Here is a 25,040-nt window from a genome sequence, read left to right as displayed (position 1 = left end):
TGAGGACCCCCCATCCCATACGTAAATGCTTTCACAGGGCGATAGCTAATTGGGACAGTCCCGTTCAGCACACACGAGCTCTAAGGAAAGAAGTTCGTTGCCTTTGTAGAGCAGTGGGGAAGCCCACTCACCCGGCAATTGAGAGGAAGCGGGTTCGATTTCCCGCAGAGGTAGTTGAATTTTTTTTTTCATTCGTGCATACAAAAGTGAACAAATTTCATATGAACAAAATAATACTAAACAGAATACAGTCGAATCCCGTTTTAACGAATACCGTTATAGCGAAAATCTCGTTTTAACGAACACTTTTTTTTTTATCATCCCGGATAAGTTTACATAGGAACTATGGAAAAACTTTGAATTCTTTTATAACGAAATTTCGTAATAACGAAGTGATTTCTCCGCTCTCTTGGAGTTCGTTATAACGGGATTCGACTGTATATAAAAAAGAGGGATTGAAATGAAATACAAAAATCGGAATGGCTTTTGTTTTTTCTCCGGAAGATAGTGAAGTGAGGTGAAGTGCCGGGTCTAATGTAAACATTGTGCGGACAGCAGCGTCTTCACCAAAGGCGCGACGATGCGGGAATATTTTGATTTGTCGAGATAATATTAATCGTAACGTTGGTGGTTTTCTGGATGAGAAAGCCGAAATCATCACTTGCACATATCATGTCTTTTAATCGCATCAAAAAGAAGTATCCCCTCCACGTCTTCGTCTGGTTCAACGACTACAAGGAACTCGAGAGGGCCTTACAGAGTGGAGAAGTAAGCTGCTCTCTCTCTCTCTCTCTCTGTCTCTCTCTCTCTATATATATATATTTTATTGATCAACGTTCAAAATATTTACTTTTGCAAACTTTCAATTCTTTTCGCTCATTATATTACAAATGCTGAACGGTATACTCTCTGTATTTCTTGTGAAATTTAACCACGAATAGGCTCATTTTACTTAATATAATTACAATATTTCAAGCTGATTATCAGGCAAAACCAATTTGCTAAGTTGTTACTATCGGATTCGAAAGACAGATGGCAGCACTTTTTAAATATGTAACATGCCTGCCTTCGAAGCAAATATCACATAAAAAAAGAAAGCTTGGTTTTCCTTTGCTGCGTGAACTGAATAGGACCATTTTGTTTCTACAGAAACGTGTAACTTTATCACCCCACGTGTTTGTGTTTTCCTAGTTTGGCTTCTGTATCATACATTCTGCACCTGCATATCCACTTATTTTTGACATTTTGCGCAATTTATTGTGTAAAAACAAGAGACATAAAGGAAGGGAAAGAAAATACAACAAATGTGAAGAGAAAATTGGCAAATGTGCTGCACACACTTGTCTCGTACAGAAGCAGTCGGCCAATCATGCCTAAGATAAAGTCATCATGCGTGTTGCACTCTGTTGGGCTACAGTTGCACTGCTTTTCCTATTGGTGAGTGGACGGCGTGTCGTGCTGGGCGATTAACGTTGCACTGGTGCGAAAAACGTACTCCTATAGGAAAACCCGGCTTTTAGATATAGGCGTATAGCATGTTTCCAATTTGTGGTTGTGTGAACATCATGCTGGGCTCTCATCATGAGGATTTAAGTTCAAATCCTGTTGATGCGTAGTAGTGGTCAGCTGAAGTTGGTTTTCTGTGGTTTTTCAACTCCTAGATGTAAATGCTAGCCACTCTCCTATTTTGTACACATATATATGAAAGTCTCTCTACAGAGAGCAGGCAGAACTACAACACAATACTAACATAACATGAAAATTGAAGCATTTACCATTTTTATTTCGTAATATGGAAGAAAGATATGTGTTAGAGTCACACATTACGCTCAGAACATACATTCCAGCATGTTACACGTTAGAAATTCCGTGAGGAATGTGTATAAATCGCATGTATGGTTAAGTTATAGTAGGCCATAGGTCCAAACTTTTTCTAGTCGTGAGCACTGCCTGTACCCATCATCAAAAGAAGAACTTCGAAAAAAGAATCTATGAAATCAAGATGATTTTAGTCCTTGAATGCAGTTTATAACGGGCGGGGGAATGTTGATAATTGGACTGTTTATCAAGTGCTCACTGAAACAAAATTAGACACACACATAGACCACAATGGGTGCTCATGAGCAAAAATATTGCTACAATGGTACTTTGTTCAGAGATTCATCAATGCGTTATGACAAATCTGTTTAGAATGACATTTTTTCAAATCTTATTTAGAATTGTCTATTTTCTAATTTTAAACTCCTCTAGATACAACAATATCCTGCAATACGATAAACTTCTATTACAATATATTTTGTGAGTATTTCAAAACTGCTACAACGATATGTTTTATGTTCCACTCTAAATCATCTCCAATATATTTTCAAATTTCTCCCCATGTTTGTTCTTTTGAGGATAGAACAAACTCATCAGTATTTTGCAACACTATCTACCCTCCAAAAGTGTTAATGAAGTTGCCATGAAGCTATTTTCAGTGTATTACATCCAAAATGTTCAGAAAACTACTTCGTAGAGCTTGAAACAACTAAGCGAATATTAATTATCAACCAATCAATTGACCTTTTCTTGCTGCGAATTAATATATACTTATAAATACATTTTATCGTGGTACTAATAATGTCTTTTCAGAAGAGATGCAGCACACATAAATCTGGTGGTGCCTGATGATAATGCTACCTATAAAATAAATAATAAGCAATAACCCCTCTACGATGATGTCTTTTCTTAGTCTGCAGAGTATCGTTATATCAAGGTTTCACTGTGTATCCATCATGAAATGGCCAAAATGTGTGAATGACTGAGTTTCATTGGGCATTTGTTGGTGTTAATGCGTAATTTTAATTGTTCATAATTAAATTGGGCTAATTTTGAAAGAAAAAGTACTTTTCAAATTTATTTCAAACTATTTATTTTTGTCTGTCACCATTTCTTTCATCAATCTTATCACATGAAAGCATTTGAAGTATTTTCCAAATTTTTCAAAAATGTGTAAAACGTCAACGTTGATATATAATTTCTATCAGTCTCATTATCTTGTTTGAAATGTACATAAAGGGCTCACAATAGTCCAAATTGATAAGATACTTATGTACTGTACCATAAGTTTTTTATTCGTTCTCAACCCTTGTCAGAATCTCTTCTGACACACACAGGCACTACAGAAATAGCACCAGGGATGACCACACAGTTTTGCACTCCAAACGATTAGTGCACCAACTTTCTGGTTAAGAGAGACAAAAAGAAAAACCCATTCAGAATTATGTGTAATACTTCAAAATTCATTGCAATAAAAACATTTCAGATAGCTGTATACCGTATATATATATATATATTACTGCCAAAGTTCGAAATTGATCGATTCGCGAAGTGGCAGATTTCATTTTGAATTGACTTTCCAATGTCTGAATTTCGGGCTTTTCCCAGCCAGTTTGTTAAGTGGCCAGAGATCTTTGGCCAAAGTCTGATAACAAAAGATGTGATTCATGGTCATCACCAAGTTGTATTTTTCCGTGATAATTATGACCACGTTAGCTATGGCAACCCATCAAACCACAGTCACAATTCAGTAATAATTTTTTTTCCTTCAAAATTTGGTAGAAAAAAAATTATATGTTTATATTATTATATAAATAGTTTTTCGTCTCAAATGTTTTTCTCATCACATGGAGTTAATCCAATACAGCTATGATACAACCATGTATTACACATTGACTATGAAAAAAAAATGGATTTGGTGCCTACATGACTGCCTTACATCTGCACATCAAACTTTGGCCAGGGATCTCTGGCCACTTTGCAAATTGGCCAGCCAAAGCCCAAATCGCTTCTGAAAATCAGACTTTGGCTAAAACTCTCTGCCAATTCACCAATTGTCAATACTTCATGCTGTCAGAATGAAAACTTGAGCATTTAACATCTTTACTTCAAAATATTTTAACACAGATGGCAGCACTATCAAGTACACAAAACGAGCAAAGGTTCAGACAACATATATATATCTTAGGGCCATGCATATGCATACATTCACACAACATGTTACGACATGTACTTATTCATTAGAAATTCTGCAGAGGAATGTGTACGAGGTGCATGTTCGGTGTAGTAGTAGTACTTCAGCCTTTGACAGTAGCTTAATGTATGGACATACTTGGGGGTTCAATGGCCCAGGTTGATAAGATACTCATCCACTGTACTTTTCAGAGGATGTTTGATACCTGATTCGTCCTTGTAAGAATCTTTCCTTGCTCAGAGGTATAACAAAAATGGTGATAAAATGACCACAGATTGCTTTTGCAAGAAGTTCCCACAGGTGCACATAAGAGTTAGAACCTCTTGTTGAGACACAAAAAGTGTCAAACGCTGCTGTTCAGATTCAGCAGTAAATTGTAGATCCCAGCCTAATTGAGCCTCGTGTTCACAAAATGACAGTGATATGACAAAAATGATCAAATGATAGACATTTATAATGATGAAATCATAGCTGGGCAGTCCACCTTCTAAAATGACTAGGAGAAAGTACACTATGAACAAAACAAAAAGTAATGTAGCCCAGAAAAATTAATTTATAGGTACTGCTTGATTCAACAAACTTCCAGTTTAAGAATCAATTTCTTTTTATGAACCAATCTTGTGGTCCAAAACTGTATGTCATTTCTTTGAACGCCCTCCTCATTTACGAACTTTTAATTATACAAACTGATTGTTCAAGTTAAAAGAAAAACACAGAGCATGCATATGCTACTTTTAACCAGAAAAAAAAGGTTATGAATCCAATTATCTTATGATTTAAGCATATTTTTCAGATTTCTAATATTGATTTATTGTTTCTTTAGCATGACATAGAACAAAAAGACCCAAGAGGACGTACTCCTATAATGTTGGCTGTAACGCTCAATCATCTTGAATCAGCTAGAATTCTCTTGAGACATGGAGCTGATGTAACTGTGGAAAATAAGGAAGGCTATACGGGTAAACCAGTTGGAAATAGAGAAATATTTTTTCCTGAATTTCTATCTATCCTATTCTATCTGCTATGTCTTACAACAGGAAAAAATTCATTTATTATAACCATACATTTTTAAAAAATTTTTTTTTTTGCGTACTTGATATTGACTGATAATATTTCTTCCTTGGCATAGTTGAATACAAACTAATTATAAATTTTCATCATTATTTAATACCTTGTTATTAGTACCTAAAAGTCATTTGCCAATTTTTTTTTCCTTCGGTAATTAAGATTACTAAATGATTTCTGAAAGGTCTCTTAAGCCCCGTTCACATGTGCAAAATTGGGGGTCGCTTTGGTGATAATTACCAGCATGGTAACTTTTTTTTTTTTTCTCGTAGGGAAAAAGGTGGGAGAGAAGCTCATCAAAAAATGCCCATTTTTCTTGGGGTGGATTGGTGGTTGACACTGACCTTCTCTCTCATAATCGTTTGCACCACAAAAACTACTGTAAGCTCCTTCGTCAGCCATCTTGAATCAACCACTTCTGTTGAACCCATGTAACCAGTGACGACTTCTGGAAAGAAGAGGGGAGGGATTACTGGCATAAACTAAACGTCATGTGAATGGTTTGTAGCGAAAATCCCCATTACTGGGAACTTCCTGGGATGTTGTGAACGGGGCTTCAGATACATATATGTTTTTTGTGTATTTCACAATTAATTTTTAAATTACCATTGGAAAAGTTTACCTCAACTTACATCATCGCTCTTAGAACAAATTGCTGACATAAGTCTGGGTATCTCTAACTTAAATAAAAATATATTTTTAAAATATTTACTTTTTTGTTCTAATCTCTTTAAAAAAAAGTTGCTGATGATGCGCAGTCATCTATTAATCTGCAGTAATGAATTCATATGTCTTACCATGCAATCTGCAGATAATAGGTGGGAAAGTACAGTATTTTTGCTTAGTAAATAAATAAAGCACACAATACTGTTTGAACATACTGTTGGCTTTGACGTGTTCATAGTGTCCTAGGCTTTTTTTTCCTCAAAACTCTATTTACTCATTCGAGAGAGACACTTGTAGGTTGTTATTACAGGTATCTCTTGGTGTTTGTGGGGTTAGGTTCTGAAGGTGACCCAGAGTACAGAAAATCTGAAAATAACAAAACATAAACTTCAGTGTTTTAGGCATCTCGTTTATGTCTGATTTGTGCAGCTGAAATGGAAAGGGGGTGTCCAATGATTCTCGGCAATGTTTTCTGAAAGAATATTATGTTTGTTAGCCGTTTCTTCTCCATTTCAGTTAATTTGTTAGAACATGGTAACAAGGCTGCCTCTATTAATTTTTCTACACATGAAAAACTTCATGTGTACTTTAAACTTACGAAACCTTTGTTGAGCCTATGTTGCTCATAATGAGCTTGTCTTAATTTCTTCATCATGGAGTATTGCTTTGGTTTCAGGATCAGCCAATTTGATTACTCCTCCCTTCTGTTGATTACTGAATTGCTGTTAATTAATTCTCTAATTTCTTTTATGTTTATATCATTGAAACTTTCTCCATCTATCTGCTTCGCTACAGTGACAATGCCTTTATGACTGGCTTCGTAGCAATGGATGTGTCCTCGGGTACACATTGTGGCCAAAAATTCTTTCAATACGAGATGACTGTTCCCATCTACTTCTGAAGCTCTAGCAATGACACATGGCATCAGTGAAATTTGTTCTTGACTTTGGGACATTTTCTGTATTTGCATCTTCTTCGGTCGCCTGCACAATCATCATTGAGCAATGTTTATAGCAAGCCATAAATGTTCACATAACATCTGATCAAGCAGCTGAATGCTAGATGTTGAGTTGGAGGGCATATAGAGAACTTGAATGCCATGGTGTTCAGAGTTGCCAACTGTACATTCATTTCAGAGCTTTTATATTCATCATAAAGGTATGATATGAAAAATTTTAAAAAGTATAATTACACTTAATATGAATAGTGAAAGAGGTAAACACTGGAAAGGAATGAAATCATCCTATATGGTTGGCTAACTATTCAAGAATGATACAAATGCTAATAAAAAACTCAAAATTGAATCCGTGTATTTGTTATGTGTCATTGCAGCTATAAGTGTGAATTTATTAATTTTACAGTTGTTCATGAAGCAGTGAGTACAGAAAATGCACAACTGCTGCAGGAAGTCCTGGAAAAGAGAGATTTTCAGCGGTATAGTACCAGAGCCATAGGTATACCTGATCTGCTCAGCAAAATGCAAAGTGTGAGTTTTGTTTCCTTTGTGTAAGACTTACATTCTATTCCTTTTTATACAAAATTACTTAAAATTCAGAAGCTATCATTTCTGGCTAATTATTTTGCCTCACGTAATTTTTCTGAGGCTAGCATATTACAGCATATATATATATATGAAGTAGTTTTAGTATTTTATGAATAAGATTAAATTTTTTTAAAGAGGTTACAGTGATACTTTTGTGAATGGAGATCTTTTCCTTACAAATTTTTTGACTAACAAAGGTTTTTTGTAATTTTTCTACCTCAGCTAACAAATACAAATTTGGCTAATGAAAGTTTTTGGTGGTATGGATGCATACACTTACATAACAAAGCCACATTGTGAGCTGAATTTTTCTATCAATCATCATTGTCTGAATTAATGTCTTTTGAGCCCAATTAAATATCTTGATTCCAACAATATCCAGGGTTGGGTTTTTACTGGGACATTGTAAAAACTAGGTATTTACTGGTAAACACTTTGGTAAAAACCTGGTAAATACAATTAGCCTTTATTTATTGATGATAATTAAGATTAATATTTATTTAATCAATAATTAAAAATTATTAGTGTATATATGTATACAGTTGGATCTCTCTATTGTTGGCTACCAGAGAAGGAGATAAACAGTGAACAAATACAATGTAATACTCATAACTTTTTTAAAAATATTTCTGCTTTATTTCCATATATCAGTAGGAGCGAAGATGGGTAAAACTATTGGAATTATCATTGTTAGTCAGAAATTTTCAATTAGAATGTGATTAATGATTCCCAAGTTGTTTCTTTTTTTGTGCTAACCTGTTTGTACAAAATTGTGTAGTATGATTCCCTTCCTTATAGTTGGTTTTTCACAGAAAAGTTTTGACTGGTGGTAAAAACTGGGTAACTACAACAAGACTGTTTGTTTACCAATAAGGCAGTACTTATCAGATCAAGAAAAAAATGTATATGCCACCAAAATATTTTAAGGGTCAAGTGCAATTTAGGCATGGTAGCCCAGGTAGATAATATACTCACTTAAAGTACTAAAGGATGTTTGTGGATCAAAACCCATTTTTTTCGTTTTCTGCCCCTTCTTTTTGTATATATAAATTCATTTTAAATAAAAACTTGTATTTTCTGCAATATACATACACATACTGTATTATATTTTTGGTAATGAGATAGAGAGGCTATACTGTATAGAAATTATTGGTTATGCAGTTATATAATTCTCGATTTTTTTCCCAATTATTAATTATGATAAAAAATTTAATCAATATATTGTAGTTGTTTTTGTTATTACCACAAAGAACTCATAAGATTACTTTTTAAAAGACTATTTGACAGGTATTTGACCAGAATTTATAGCCTATACTTGTTTTTACTTCTATCCGTATCATACCAATATAATCTTTATGTTGAGAGAATTTGTAATAATATGATGAAATGAGCATATATAGGTACTTTAATAGACATTCTAGTAAGAATATAATAATTTTTGTTTTCTGTGTTTGCATTAGCTTAAAACTATGCATTTCGTGCAGAAAAAAACAAAGAATGAGTAGGTAATTTTTTTCAAATAATGGCAGAAACAGTGATTTTATTCTCTAAAAGTAGTAAAAAAACATAAGCTTTTTTCGAGGTGGCAAAAACCTTGGGAAAAAACATGGTTTTTACCATGACAGTATAAACCATGGTAAATACTTGTAAAAACCATCAATGGCAAATACTGTGCCAGCCCTGTGAATAACACACTCTGTTATATAATACTATTTCAAACATGTGAATATATCTTTTACTAACCAACTAACTAAATGGCATGACAGTTTTACTTGCAGATTATAACTCTGTAAAACAAATTGATTGTTTTTCTTCTAATTACCAGTATGTATATTTGTCTTTTTATATTGCCATTGTGAAAATATGAAAACACTGTGCTGCTTGTATAAGATAAAAAAATGTATTTTTAGACTCCTGACTTTTATGTTGAGATTCGATGGGAGTTCATAAGCTGGGGTATGTCATGCTATTCGCTTTTTATTCGAAATGCATACTCATCTTTATTTTATTTTATTTTTTTTTTCATTCTTTCAGTTTAAGTTATTTTGTGAATTCAATTTGTTTCTGTACCTTTTCCCTTCTATCTTTGCATGTTTAGATATTGAGACTTAAGAGAGTTGCATTTTAATGCAATTAACGTGTAAAATATTTTTTATAGTTGATTAGCTAATGAAAATAAAAAGTGTTGCTCTAATTGTGATAAAAATAGCATGTTTCATATAATATTAAACAATAGCGAGATACAAGTTAGTTGTGCATTCAGTTTGATACATACTAACCACCCAACTCAAAGTAATACAAACAGCCTTCATTGTTGATTAGTTGGTACTTTCCAGGGATGTTCAACTATCATCTTTGTACATTTCATACTAATGTTTTGCCCATTGTTATTGTGACCATTTTCATGTGAAAGGGCTCTGAGGTGTATAAATTAATGACTGTCTAAGCGAACATCCAGACTCTGTCATAAACATCAGATTAGCAGAGATTTCTGCTACAGGATAAGCTCGTTGGCAGGCTCTCAGCATTCATATCATGTCTAAGCTGACTAGGCAATTTTCCTCTTTTTGGTTCTATTCACTGCTTCCTGTTCAGTGAATTACAAACCCACTTACAACTTACCAAATTTCTTAGTTAAATGTATTTTCAACTATGAAAAAATATTAAATACCAATACTAATTAGTACGTAAGGAATTAGCTTATTTGATAATTAGTCTTAATTTTTATTTTAAAAGTTATTATACAGTCAAACTTGGTTATAACGACATCAAAAATTCTGAGAATTTTTATCATTGTAACCAAGGTGTCGTTACAACTGAGGTTATCATTTTTGAGACCTTTTTGGATAAAAAATGTAATCAAATACAATCAAATGTTATTCAAGAAGCTGTTGTTTCTTTATGATTAGTGTGATCATATTTCATCGAGATAAAACAGTAAATTGGGTCCATAAGTACGAGATATCACCAATTTTTTTCCAAAATATATTATAAACTGTCAGAAAAATCACCAAATATGGCTAACCGATAACCCTCAACGAGAAATACAGTAATAGAAAACAATACTCGTTCAGCCTACACCCAGCAAATATGCAGTGATTTAAAATGTATTTAATGGGGGGATTAACATGGCAAATAAATAGGATGAATGTTTACTGTCATTATTCATTTTTACACTATTTATAAATTATTCAAAATACCATCATCCCTGATTCTAGTAAAGATTAATAAAGTAAATTTTTTGTCCAAAAAAAAAAAAAACCATGGAAAATGGTACATTTTTGCAATGGTAAAAGTCGGAAAGGGCAAAATTATGGGAAATATAGTAATGTCTTGTATATGAGTCATGTTAATTAGGATCACTTCAAAGTGCCAAACTTACTAAAAATCCTTTTTACCATGTTATGCATCAAAGGCACCACAAAACAACAAAAAATGTGCTATAGTGGAGTTGGAGCCATTTTTATCAAAGCAAGGTTCATTAATATTATTGCCTATGGGTATCAACCCAGACTGCTAATTAGTGACGTTATTTGAGGTGTCATTATATACAGCTGAGCTCAGCTGTGTATATATGTATTAAGGGTTATATTATATTATCTTTATGGTAGATTTACATTTATCTGGGTGGAGTGTAATTGTTTTTACTAATATCACATAAATTTTTTTCTCTGCTCAAACTGGCACAGTCAAAGATTTATACCAACTTTTTATTTGGAAAAAAAAGTTTAACATATACATAGAGTAGTGGTTAGGAAAATTATAAGCTAGTTTTAGACGTCACAGTTCCATGTTTTGAAAAACGTGGTCATTGATGGATCATAATGATAAAAAAAATTCTAAAAATGATTGAATTAAGTCAAAACACCTGGTGTGTCGGATAACTTGATTTCATTGGCTACACATTTTTTTTATTATTCTAGAATAATAGCTGAAACTTTGTCATATTGAAATTTTTTATTCTCATTTTTGAAAAATGTTGCTTTTAAAAAAAAGTGAAGCTATTCAGTTTTTTCTGGTATTCGTAATTTTTATATCGAAGAATGAACCTTGATTATTTTTTTTAGCATGCAGAAATAAATTTATGTCTATATCATTCTGTGCTTGAAAATTTTGCTTGTGGTTTTTTGATAGCATGTGATGTGTCTGTGCATTCAGATTTTATTATTGTAATTTTTCCTTTTATGTTGCAAAATGGATATTTTCTTATAAAATGTAGTGTACGATGTTATATTAACAATTTGAAATGTATATGTTTATCTTTTTATTTTGTATAAGGTGTATAGAAAAATCCCTTTGACCTGAAATGACTTGCAAACAAAGAAAACTACAGTTATAAAATGCTGATAGCGTTAAAGTGAAGTGACTACGTCAGATTATATACAACAAACTGCAGTGAGTAAAATAATAATTGGGAGGATATATAGAAAAATAATTTTATACTGATTCCAATGAAAAAACAAAGAAAGAGTAGTAAAAAAATTTGCATTTTTAGTCCTTTAACCTAGTATATTGGAAAAGTAATTCACCACATTTAATTCATATATTAACCAGCCAATGAAATATATTTTTTGATAAATTTTTTATGAATTCATTGAAACTAAGTTCATGTTCTTAGCTGTTTTTCAAAATCATCAACAAAAAAAAATATAATAATTGAATTAATTAATAATTAGTTTCCTAATTATGCTAAAAATCAGCATGACATGCTATTTTGGTGTAGCCAGATGACTCATTTATTACAATTTAACCATACATTTGAAAAACAATTTGCTGAGATATTGATTACTTAAATTTCGAATATTGCCACTTTTTACAAGCTAACATAACAGTCTTAAAAGAAATGAAAAGATTGTTGTCTATAATGGCAAAAATCAAGCATTTGTAAAATTGATATTTCAACAAATATGTCTTCAAATGTTACATGGTCAATTCCTTTTGGTGCAATAAAAAAAAAGTGCAAGTTATCTTTTTTTTCTTTTTTCTTTTTTTTTGATGGGGATAAAATTAAAATTTAATTTTTTATATTTCACCCCAATTGTACATAATGTTGTTTCTTGCATCTGATTGGGTAGTTTTACTTTATCATTAGCTAAGCTATACACAACTGAAGCTCTATTTGTTGTTTTGTTACTAAGTTATTTCAGTTCAAAAAGATTTTCCTATGCACCCCTTATACTCCCTACCATCACAGGAACAGGTTTTAAAAAAACAAATATATGTTGGTATTCATCTAATTAGTTGAAATATATGAAATAAAAGAGTTCACATTTAATTAATATTGTTAAATTTTTCTTCTAGTTTTTCATTTCATAAAATATTTATTTTTGCTTGCTGAAACAAATTAATATGTTTTCAGTGATTATTACATTATATTGAAAAAAAATACATCCAAATAATGATACACTTTTCTTTCAGAAGTTTTAAATTTTCTTTTGTGATATATTGTTGTTATATGGAGTTTTCTGAAGTATTTTACCAGTTATTTTAAATAAGCATCATTAATATTAGCTTTTATTCACATGTTTTGTGCAATATTAATTCTATGATTTGTTCAGTTTCAGCCAAGCATTCAACTTTTTAGACTGACTTAGCATTCTGTTTGACTAGAACAAAGTTATAATACCCCATCTCATAGATTGGGGTTAGCATGAGAATATTTGCATTTAAAATTTCATGCATCTATTTATGATTTTTTTTTAATTTTTAATATTACAAAAATAACACAAGTAAACTTTTCATATTAATTGAAATTGCATCTTGAGTATAAGTATATGATTTTTACTTCAGTTCCATTGGTGTCAAGAATGTGCCCAAGTGATGTGTATAAAGTATACAAACATGGTGAGTGCTTTACATGTATGCATAATGTACACATGCATGCACAGATGTAATGTATTTTTATTAGAAGAATATATGTATATTTTTGAAATTTTGTTTTAGGTTCTAGTGTGAGGATTGACACCACACTTTTAGGTTTTTATCAATCAAAATGGCAGAGGGGTAATCGAAGTTATATTTTTAAAGGCCATGGTGAGTGTATATTTATAATAACTTCTTGTTGGTGTTCATCATTATTGCAGTCAATGCTCGTTTTTACAAATCTGCTCGAAAATGAATCTACATGAAAAATAGTTTTTAAAATTGGAAGTTCGTGAATGGGAAAGATGTTAGAAGGAATGATATATTGTTTAGGACCAGAAGATTAGTTTGTAAAAACATGCAATTCGCAAATTGGAGGTTCTCAAAATTAAGTGTCGACTGTACTTGCTTTATATCTTTTAATGTGTTTTACTTTCAAGTAATATGCTTGCAAAAAATGCATTTTATTTTGCTTTGCATCTTATTACTGAGTTCACTCAACATTGGTGGAGTTGTTTTCTCACAGTGATAGAAAAAATTTTTCCTCTGAAAAATATCTAGGGAAATAATTACAAGAATAAGAAACAATAGCATCCATCCCCACCCTTTCCCTTTCAGGGATGTTTAAACGCTAATTCATTTGTTTTGATGAATTAAACTCTGGACATTCTCTTGTAAAAATTGAATAAGTTGTTTCAAAACTTATTGTCAAGTTGAATTCTTGAGGAAAAGAAACAGCAAAAAATATGTTGTCATTAATATATGCGGCTGATTTTTCTTTTCTTTTTTTATTCATTTTTTTTAGACGATGGTGCTGTTATCATGGAAGTCAATCATGATTCAAAAAAAGTCTTCATAGAGCACATGAAAACACTCCCATCCCACACAATGGATCTTGTGGTTGCTCTGTCTCCGTCCGCAGAAGCAGTGACTGCTCGATTTTCTGCACCAATCATCACTACTTATGTGGATTCTGAAAAAATAAAATTTGATCGGTATGAGTATATTACTATTTGTCACTTTAATGAAAATGAACAAGCATTCTTAACTTTTCTTTTTGTATCAGTTCATGTTCATAAAATAGTGTTTTGAATTACAAATACCCAAGTGAAACATCTATACACTGTCACCTCCTGTCATCCTACCAGTGGTGCAGTTAAATACATGTTATAAAATAGCAAATAAATGTCTTGCTCTAGCACAGCTTTTTTCCTCAGGACAAATATTTCACTGAAGCCTGAAATTCATATTTAAGTAACGAGCGAATGTTGATGATACAAATTAAATATTTTTCATGTTGGATATTATCAAATTGCTGTTTTAGTGGTTAGTATAGAATGTTTTTAGAATTGTTTGACTTCATGACTGCACATAATTTTACTGATATTCTTTTTTTCATATCAAAATTTTTTCGCAAAATTTTTATATTCTCCTATTTCATAATTAATGTTATATTTGTATAATTATTCATATGTAACTAATGTAACTATTGTTTTCATAGACTTAGGTCTTCGATTTTCTCAAAAAGAAACTCCAAAAGTGCTGTTGTAAATGGCTTTGAGTGTAAGGTATGCAATTTTCGAAATTCTATTATTAATTACTGAAATTTCAATCAGTTGGTGGTAAATTTATAAACATAGTGATTCATTGTATGCAAAAATTTTGAAAAATTGCATTCTGTCTTATGTACAAGTAAAGTTAAGATTTTGTGAGGAGATGTGGAATAACCTAGAGTTGTAATAAGAATTTTTGAGGGGCAGACATGATTTTTGCCTAGGCCCCCACCCCCTCCACTGTAAAATTTTAGAATTTCATAACAGTATGTTTTGTTCCCTCTCAAATTTACTGCCCCAAAAGTTTGCAAACCCAGGGCAGTTGTCCCTTTTGCCCCCTCTAGTTGTGATCCTGGAGTGGCCACTATAAATGAGTTTGAAACATCTGTTTTGAATTGATGAAATATGGGTTAAATTTGGGACATTTAATCCTCAATAAATAAGTATGCAGTAATACCTCGACTCATGTCACCGTTCATTTAAGTTGCCTCATTTTAAAAATTATTTTTTCTCAATTAGACACATCTGAAAGAAGCTTGAAAACTTTTCACATCTTGTATTTAGAAAGAAAGGTTTCCCTGAGAAAGTCATATGAAAAAGACAAAGAAACAGGAAAAAATGAAGAAAATCTACCTCTCTTTTCTTCCTGGGGGCATTACCATTCGAAAAGTTTATCTTGACTCACGTCAACAATCTTGGAACCAATTACTGAAGCAAGTTGAGGTATCACTGTAATTAACTTACAGGAAAGTCAAAGAAAACAGTTGTTCTGGATAAATTTCTCACAAGTCCTTGAAATAAGCAGAAGATGAAAACACTTTGCAAGACGTTACAAATTTATTCACAGAACAGCAATTTTTACATGTATTTACAAGTAGAGATATACGCTAACCAGATCTGAGTTCTCTTATTGAGTATAAAATCCAACAACTCTCTCCACGCGTTTTTATATATACAATGAAATTTCTAGAATTCTTCTATAGTTTCGGTTTGTGGCGCCACCATCTGGAGATCTAGATAAATCCAGAAGCTTCAAGCATATCTTGACATTTATGGTTTGGCAACAAGAAATTATTGTCCTGAGGGGTTCTTCAAAAATTGTGCTGCAATATTTTTTGTAACACAGTGAATATGTTTTTTTTTACCTGTGATATGTTTAGACAAAATTAAATGTTTTGTATACATGGTTCTTGAATTTTAATTAAGTTGACATTTTTAAAAACATGTAAACTAAAGTAACAAAATACTATGAAGAATGTAATAATTTATTAGAAATCTTACATTTTATAAGTTATATGTATCATTAAAAATATCCTTTTTGTATATGACTTCTTTCCAATGTTTGAGTGACTATCGGAAAAATTATCATATATAATAACGGGACTCAAACTAGTGTCCAAGTATTAATTAAGGGAGATAATTGAGGTTATATTACACTATGCAATGCCGTCTTAACACAGGGCCTCAGGTGTGGTGGGGGGGGGGGAGTCCTCATGATAATGAGATCTGGTTGAGATTTCCGAGATTAATCATGTAAAGTGGTAAGTAGGCATTTCTAGTCATGTGGAGGAGGGGCCTCAGAAAAATCATTTTGCCAGAGAGGCCCCATGGTACTCTTAACACAGCCCTGTCACTGTAATGGTCATTATTGTTCCAGATATATTCGGTGGGATATATTATGATTTATGAGAAAAATATATATGTAGTATATGTACATATATTATTAAAGATTTATTCTGTTAATTTTACAGGCTTATTCAGCTAGTAACGTTGAGTTAATTACAAAGACACGAACCGAGCATCTCACAGATCCAGACAAGAAGAAGTACAAAGCAACTCGTTCCCCATTACAGGCTTTTCTCGGTATTCTGGAGGTAGATGAGAAAACATTTTCTTCTTCTACATTTTCTGGGGTAAATACGCTGGTATTCATAACTAATTACAAAAAATGAAGCACATGTCAAAAAATAACTTGCCTGAAAATATTTTTGACTTTGAGTCATTGCACAATCAATTCACATTTATTTATTATAATCACTGCACACTTTCTGCCTCATCAATTAGTATATAGCACCCCTTCCAAAAGATATACAATTTTATGTAAGAGTATTTGAAATGCCATCTAATGTAAAAAGTTCTCTTTCCTACAGATAAATGTTTTAATGTAATATCATTTAATGTATTGCATCTTGCATATTTCATGAAATTTAATGAAGGTTTCACAGATTTGCCAACTGTAAAATAGCATACAGCGTTAACATAGTGCAATAAAACTTTGTTGCTTAGATAAATTTTTATTTGTACAGTATTTATTGATAATAAGTTTTGATACATCAGTGCCATTTCATACATTCAGATTGTCTAATTAAACCAGAATCCATAGTTGAATAGAACCAGAATAATAGAGTTGATACCAAATGATCAGACAGATACATCCGTGTACCAGTTCATGTTTAAACCCAGACTCACCTAGTCAAAAATGGGTGCAATGATCAAATATTCAGATTACCATTAGTGGTATTGTTTCCAATTCATGTGGGAGATATAAATGATGGCAGAGTAAAATGGGCATTCAAAGTTAAAAAGAGGAATAAATATTATAAAGAATACCAGATAATTTCAAACATTATATTGTTCAACAAATTGTAGACGATAAGGTTGCCATGAAGATATAATGCAGATATAATACATATAATGAAGATATAATGCATATAATGCAGTGATAAGATCAGCTGAATGGAAATTTTCATTTATGAATTTTTTCTGCTATCTACAAGCGTCTTTACCCTCTTCACCTACTACATTCATAGCTGAATATTCGCCTTTATTTCTTTTTCTGTTTTTTCCCCCCATGTACATGTTTATTTTCTCTATCATTACCATTTCTTGTATTTTACTTCTGTGCCTGTATTAATTTATATTTTGCTTTCATTAATCTTTTTTAATTGATGTGCACTTGCAACAATGCTAGTTATTTAGATAGATTTCAAATATTCATGGCATTTAATTTGAAGTCTAATTATAAAGAAGCTTCTTAGTTAGAAGCCAATTACATTTTTTACACATCAAAGGTGAAAGTTCATGCAGCTTTGTTTATTCAATTTGTGTTTGTGAATGCATTTTCATGTTCTATTAGTTGATGAATAAACTGCTTTACACAAATTACTGGTTTTTAAATGTCCCCTATGTAAAATCATTTTTATGAAAAAAATGCATTCATCAAAATATTGCTTAGTTATTATTAATGTAGAAAAAAAATCTTGCAAAGATAATATCAGATTTATTTTTTTTTATATGCATCAAAATTTCCTTTTATTTATGTAACTAAGTGACAGTTGCTGAAAATGTAATTGAGACTGTGCTTATCCAAAGGATTTCACTATTTTGGTTATGCTATATGATTTTACTCTTTGGCTTACTGATGGCTTGATTTCATTATTGCTACTCATTTCCCTCCCTTTAAATTTTTCTCAGTTTCTTTTCGAAAGGACTAAAAATAATACAGCAGACTCTCTATGATCTATCCATGTGCTAATCCAGTGTTTTCAGGCAGGCTTCTTGTGAGTGTAGAATGAGAAATCATGCCACTACATGTCTGTGCGCAGAAGTTTGTTATTTAGTCAGGTTTTTTTCAACTACCTTCCAATAATCTGTCACATATGTGCCAGAATGAGAGTCTATTGTATTTTCAAAATCACAATTGTATTAAATGAAAACTCATTTTTTTTAGAAATTTCTACTATGATAGCATTACCACTTTATTTCTTCTCTTTAAAAATAGATTAAGTGGTAATGCTATCATAGCACTTTGGTGTTCGTTTAAGTAGTTTCAAACATGCATTTATTTATTAGAAGTTCTTATTTGCGTTTAAAACTATTTGATTTATTATACTGTGGTTTTCAGAAGATTGGCCACTCAGGTGTGTAAACCTAACCCAGGTAAATGGCAGTATGAAAAAAAATTCTTTCTGCATAAAATGCTATTACTGATGCATGCCATATCCTATTTTCTTTCAGAAACTGAAAGAACCAAGAACCTTTGAATAAAACTAATTCACCAGTATCTAACAGGTGTTTTTGAATTTCCTTTGAGAGTATAAGTATACACACTATCAGAGTATCAGTAATTCAATTTTATTTTGACATTACCCTTGATTGAAAATGTTGATTAAATTAGAAGTGTGTTATGACTGTTGTCCATTATCTGAGCCAATCATAGATTCTCCTGGTGAAACAGTGATCTGAGATATAGTTTCATGATCACAGATAATTTTTATTGATTGTGACTATTCGTTTATTATGGTGATTTATGTGATCATGTAGTGTGTGAAAAATTTCCATGCAGACATATTCGTATGTTTTTGATACTTTCAATCATTAAAGTCAAAACTTTTGAAACTGGGTTCTTGTGGCTCATCTTCTAAAAATTATGGTATTTTATCCTCAAAATAATGATGTAGTCTCAGTTTTTCTCTGTACATTTGGTTGGCTATTCTAATTTTTTTTTTATTTTCTGAATTGATAGGATGTGAGTTCTCAAAACCCTTGCCAAATAACTCCAGAAGAGTATTTCAATGAGTTTCTCAATCTCAGGGGCAGAGATATTGGTCGTCCACGAGAAACAACAACGAGGATACAGAGATTTAAAGGCAATTTGTGGCTGTGTGAAAATTATCCAATATCTCTTCAGGAACAAGTAATGTTTTGTCTACTTTATTTTGAAATCTTCTAACATTTTTCAACTGTTTTAGACGTGACATTTTGTTTACTTCACTGTACTTTAGTTGTGGTAACCAAAAGGGGTGAGAGAGGGAGAGAGAAAGCATTAACCAAAGTCGTCCATGGACAAAAATTTTGAAAAACAATTGATACTTTCTTCAAAATTTGGGATTTGAGTCAAAATTAGTCTCGTAATTGTGTGATGTATAAGCGAAATATTTAACATCATTAAAATTTATAGAGATGAATTGGGACTGAACAATTGTATAAATGCAAAATTCTTATAAATAGGATTCCATTGTATGTCACTTAATTTATTTTTGTGACACCAGTGGATATACCTTTGCCATTACATTAATAAATCCTTCATCTTAAATAGGTTTAATTTTAGCCTCTCCCCTTCATAATTAGATTTCTTAAATCATGTAAGAAATTTTTTAACTAACAAGGAAACTCTCTCTTTCAAGTCAGTACAATAATTTTTCATCTTTTTATACTGATTAAAAGTATATTTATGCTACAAGAAAACTATTATTTTTACTTTGTTTTATATGAGTGCTAATTTATTATTATTTTGTCAATTATTACATGTGTGTATATTTTCACAGCTCATTCCTATCATTGATCTCATGGCAATAAGTAATAGACATTTTGGAAAACTGAGGAATTTTGTCTCCAATCAACTTCCTGCTGGTTTTCCCATAAAAATAGGTAATTTCTCGATATATATATTTATAGATTAATGAAAACAATTTAAAATTATTATTTTACAATTTTATATTTCATATTCTTCATCTGTTTCTTTTCATTATCATCGAGCTATTTCTGTTTTCCTGTTAGTTTTAAAAAAATGTCAGTTTGATGTAGCAATTTTATTCTGTCTATATCCCAAATATTTTGGGAATCCCAATAGCTTGGGATATACTCACAAAACATGTACATACATGGGTAACTAAGGAAAACTGAATGATTCAGTATAAACCATATCACGTAAATCATATGGTAATATCACGGGTCATGAAAAAAATATTCCTTTTTCATTTCTACGAGTAATGATGCTGTTAGAATATATATTTTGATTGCCGAAAAATCAGTTATTTGTGAATGAGCCATTGTCAAAAATGAGGAAAACTTTCTACTTCTTAGTTTAAAAAATTAAATTTAGCTTTCCCAACTATCACTCGAAAGTTTCAAATATTATCCACACCCCTATCTGTGGCTTTCAATATCCACAGGTCAAGTTTTTGTGTTACAGACTGGAATTATGGAAAGTAAACTCTACCCCAAGATGCAAGGGAAAATCTTTGACAAACATTGACTAACAAAAGACAAACAGTTAAAGTAACAATTGTGAAAATATGTGAGAAATGTAAAAAAGTTTAAATTGCCAAATGCACTGGCAGTTTCTAATAACTAGTAACGATAGTGTGGTACAAATCATAATCGACTTAAACAGGGTTTAGCCATCATGTGTCAAATTAGAGAGATTTTCTCTCACACATTAAATTTATTATTGTGCCAACCATGGGAATCATAAATATTGATTTACCCCCCTCTATGTCAAGATATTGCAATTATATACCATATACACCTGTATATACCATATCAGTTTCCTTCATATTTTTAATACAATGAACATATTTTTCTCTAATCAATACAGAAATACCTCTGTTTAGAGTACTGCATGCTCGTGTGACATTCGGAAATGTTTTTGCTCTGGACTCTCCGGTTATGTATGTTTCGCCTTATAAAATAGATGGTTGTTTAGCTTGCGATATTGATGCAACATGTTTTGATGTACCTGAAAGCTATACAAAGTTTGGTGAGTAAATATGATATATTCTTTAGCTCTGTCTTATTACCTTTTTGTGTTTATATCTTTATAATCGAATTTCATCTACTTATTGAACTATGATGCGTTAATTCATAAACAGTCGAGTTGCATTAATGTGACGACCACCAGCTTATTTGCAGAAAAATTATTTTGTGCCATAAAATCTAAAGTTTTGTAAAATCTCAGTTTTTAAAAGGTTGAATTATAGGAAAATAATATATATATATTATAGTAGACTTCAATGAATCACTATTCCTTAAAAGTAACGAGTTCTGGTGCTTTTTCCTATAATTAATTTTTTAATAAATTGTTCAGTCTTGGAGATTTTTCAAATGTCAGAGTTGCTCCTAGACAATATGAATTTATATCTTCTCCTTATGTTTAAAGGCAATGTACAGGCAGCCAAATCAGTTGAAAGGCCAAGAACAGCTGAGAGCTTAGCAGAGAGAAGGGAAAGGAGAAGACAAGAGATCTTAGCAAAATATGGAATAACAAAAAGTTCATCAACAACGACAGCTGTAAGTATTACTTACAAAGTGCTTATTACAGTATTTCTTGGCCTATTCACTACGATACCTATGTTTTTGAAAATCTGATTTTGTAGATTTGTAGTGCTTCTTCTGATGCTCCCCCCCCCCCCCCATGGACATTGTAACATTTCTAATATATCCCAATCAAATCACTTATTTGGACATGGTTTTGAGCATTTAGTAAGCATTAATGATAATAATATATTGTGTTCTTTACGTTTCCATTCGATCTGTGAGGAAAATTGTCAGTGTTGGTGTATATTCATGCTCAAACCAGTATTTGAACTAGGACCTGGATGGCAAAGACTATCATTAGTGGTTACTCAGCATGCTTTTTTTCCCCCAGAAATATCTTTGTCTAGTACGAAACAATGGTAAATATAGGGAAAATTTAATTTTACCCCAGAATTGTTTGGATCATACTCTGATAAAGACCTAAATGACATTGAACAACTTATTTTGTTGATGTCTTTTCGTTGCTCTTATTCCCATGCGGCGGATAGGTCAAGAGCTATGGTGCTTACCAACCCTCTGGAATGGCAGCTATAATCCAGTGATTTAATGTTTCACGTGCGTAATACAAAATAAGAAAATAGATGGTCAATTTCTATGAAACATTATTCATTTTACATAGAAACATTACTTGTATTTTTTTTCAGTTTTGAATACTTCTATTATTAATATTCGGTTTTTTTCGTTAATGATATAAAGTCACTGAGTTCCAATACTGTTGTCTCGCCTACTGCCACAACTAGTCATCAAGAGCATAGCAGTATTGCGACTATTGCTGGTTCATCTACGACAACGACACTACCACCAACATCTGTTGCTGTGGCAGCTTCAAATTCTACCGCAGCCCCATCTGCTGAATCTGTACCACCAGATAGTACCAGTCGGCCCTGGAGGCATGTAGCTAAACGAATCAGGTAATCTAATTAGTTGTCTGAGAAATATAGTTTTATTTTTAGAGCTTCATATGAAGTTAAATTTTCAGCCACGTACAAATAGCCAGTTCCAATGTGTAAAGATGAGAAAATAGATTAAACCGTAGCATAATAGGTATAGGCAATAACCTAGCCGATTTGTTGTTTGCAGATCTTGAAGGCAGACATAAGCACTTATTTCATTGTTTTATTATCATATGCACTTGTATTAAATTTTACAGTTTGGATTTCTTTTTATGTGTTACAGTGCTGCATACTAATGGTGTAGTACGTTATTCAATCAATTATATTGAATAGTGTTTTTTTTTTTGTTTTTTTTTGCATGTATAGATAGTTTTGGAGACCAGTGCATATCATTTATAGATTGTAATTCTCTTCATTTTTTTTTTCCAGATCAATTTTCATCAAACATTGAAGTTCAAAGTATTATTAATAAGGGCAGTTATAATAATCAGTCAGTCAGTGTGTTTACATCAGAAGATCAGTAAGTATAAGTGCATTTCATGCCTTCTGGGGTTATTATTGTAAATAAATAACACTGCATCTGTTCAATTTCCATGTTTTTAGAATTAGGGATGTGTAGTTCATGAACAAACTAGTTCAAATGAACTAGTTCTGGAAAAAAAACTGTATGTAGCGGTCTTCGTTTCAGTGAACTATTGTTCTTTACCCCCCTCTACTACCTACTGGAATGCATATGCACAATCCTTCCCTGAGTCCATGCAGCGCCACTCCAAGCTAAACGTCCGAACTCTCCGAGGATCGAAATTTGAATAGAGACCTTTTCCTTTCAGTTTACTAGTTCGTTCAGTTCAGCTTGATAATCGCTTTAAAAAAGTCTGTGTTTAAAAATACAAAGAAATTTGATGCAGTTTACAAAGGGTTAGTCATAAAAATCCAAAGCTTAATCACCATAGACCAAAACCAAAATGACTCCCCCCCCCTTTTCCACTCAACCTCAAATTTCCTTTGTCTCGAGTTCCCCAAGGTTGTCGAAGATTTGGACGAAATTCGATGAAGAAACAGTAGCTCTAATGGCAGTGGCCAATTAGTGTACACAAATACCATGAAACGTTGCGCTATTAGCATGTTTAGATTTCAATAAAGAAATAAAGTTTCTTTAAGTTTGTGCTGTCTTGACAAACAAAGAATGACGAGTCATCTGAAAAGAAACTGTTTTTTGGTCAGAGAAAAAAAATTCCAATTTTGGCAGAATTGGATAAAAATATTATACATACCAAACAAATTGTTATCAATAAATTTTTTCAGGAATCTCAACTTTATTCTCATGTTTATTTTTTCGATTTTTGTCAGAAATTAGTTGTAACAGAAACTTTAAAGCAAGTTGCTTTTAGAATTTGTCATTTCGGGTGTTTATACTCCTGATAAATCTGACCTGATTTCCTAGATTTAACTAATAAAATTGTTGATTTCTTCTGATTTGTTAAATCAGAGTTCGACTGTATATTAAAACTGTGGTGTATTAATATTGCATAAGATGAGCATTTATATCTATTCAATAGCATATTTGTGTTTAAAAAGGATGATTTGAATATGCAATCACTATAGTTGCTAACTTTGGAGAATGAGAATTGGTGGGTGAATTATTATTTGACTTGAAAGAATTGCACCAATCTGCACCATAGCATAACACATAGAAAATGCAAATTTTCAGTTGTCTGACTGCATTTGTGTCACATTTGTAGGGAAGATTAGGTGAGAGCGAAGATTATTTTACTTGCAATTGTTTGTATGGATGTAAATTGTAAATGGAGTTAAAACTCACGAAAGTGGTTGTTTCTATGTTTCAGGTTTCTGATTGTGTAGCCTTACATACAAGCATGCAGCAAACAAAAAAAAAAAGTTGTGTGAGGAGTTAGAGACTCAATGTACGTAAAAAACATTATTGTGTAGGCCTCAAGTTCCTCAGTCAAAGTGAAGTGAAATTTATTGCAAGTGGAGCATATTACAATAAATCTTTTTAATCTTAATTCTAAAACGAAAAAAAGAAAAATTATACTCTTCCTCGTCTTGTCGTTTTATGTTCAAAGGAAAAAGTAATTATCAAGAGTGTCCAAAACATTTTACATTATGTTAATATTTCTCCGTTGTCCTGCTACGTTTACATATATATTGTTTCATGTCCGTGGAATGTTTAGACATAATTGTAAGAGAATCAGATCTTATGTGATTTTTGTACTTATGAGAAGCTTCCATTGATTTTACTGTACATATATTTATTGCTCATGTTATTAAATATAAATATTCAATTTTTTTTTAAACTCGAAGTCTGTTTTTTCTCCTATTTCTAA

The 25,040-nt window shown here is 31.9% G+C and overlaps 1 protein-coding gene across 2 annotated transcripts; it reads left to right on the top strand.

The window, feature by feature from the left end:
- Positions 1 to 488: 488 nt before the first annotated feature.
- On the top strand, positions 489 to 25,003 carry LOC149076576 (ankyrin repeat domain-containing protein 13D-like). Of its 2 annotated transcripts, none has more exons than XM_089244161.1 (16): positions 489 to 768; positions 4,836 to 4,971; positions 7,105 to 7,229; positions 9,197 to 9,242; positions 13,077 to 13,130; positions 13,230 to 13,319; positions 13,954 to 14,143; positions 14,650 to 14,716; positions 16,453 to 16,575; positions 19,227 to 19,397; positions 20,029 to 20,131; positions 21,081 to 21,242; positions 21,642 to 21,772; positions 22,496 to 22,710; positions 23,122 to 23,212; positions 24,540 to 25,003. In XM_089244161.1, the coding sequence occupies exons 1-15, from the start codon at positions 640 to 642 to the stop codon at positions 23,141 to 23,143; spliced, it is 1,764 nt and encodes a 587-aa protein (XP_089100287.1). In that variant the 5' UTR covers positions 489 to 639; the 3' UTR covers positions 23,144 to 23,212; positions 24,540 to 25,003. The 2 variants fall into 2 exon arrangements, with proteins under 2 accessions (XP_089100287.1, XP_089100286.1); XM_089244160.1 differs by having other exon boundaries at positions 515 to 768; positions 16,453 to 16,614.
- The last annotated feature ends 37 nt before the right edge of the window (positions 25,004 to 25,040 follow it).

The sequence above is a fragment of the Pholcus phalangioides genome, unplaced genomic scaffold (genome assembly GCF_987345545.1).
Source record: "Pholcus phalangioides strain wild (caught in Gottingen) unplaced genomic scaffold, Ppha-v1.0 ptg000015l_1, whole genome shotgun sequence".
In the NCBI taxonomy this organism is placed as follows: Eukaryota; Metazoa; Arthropoda; class Arachnida; order Araneae; family Pholcidae; genus Pholcus; species Pholcus phalangioides.
This window is presented reverse-complemented; position numbering and strand designations above follow the sequence as displayed.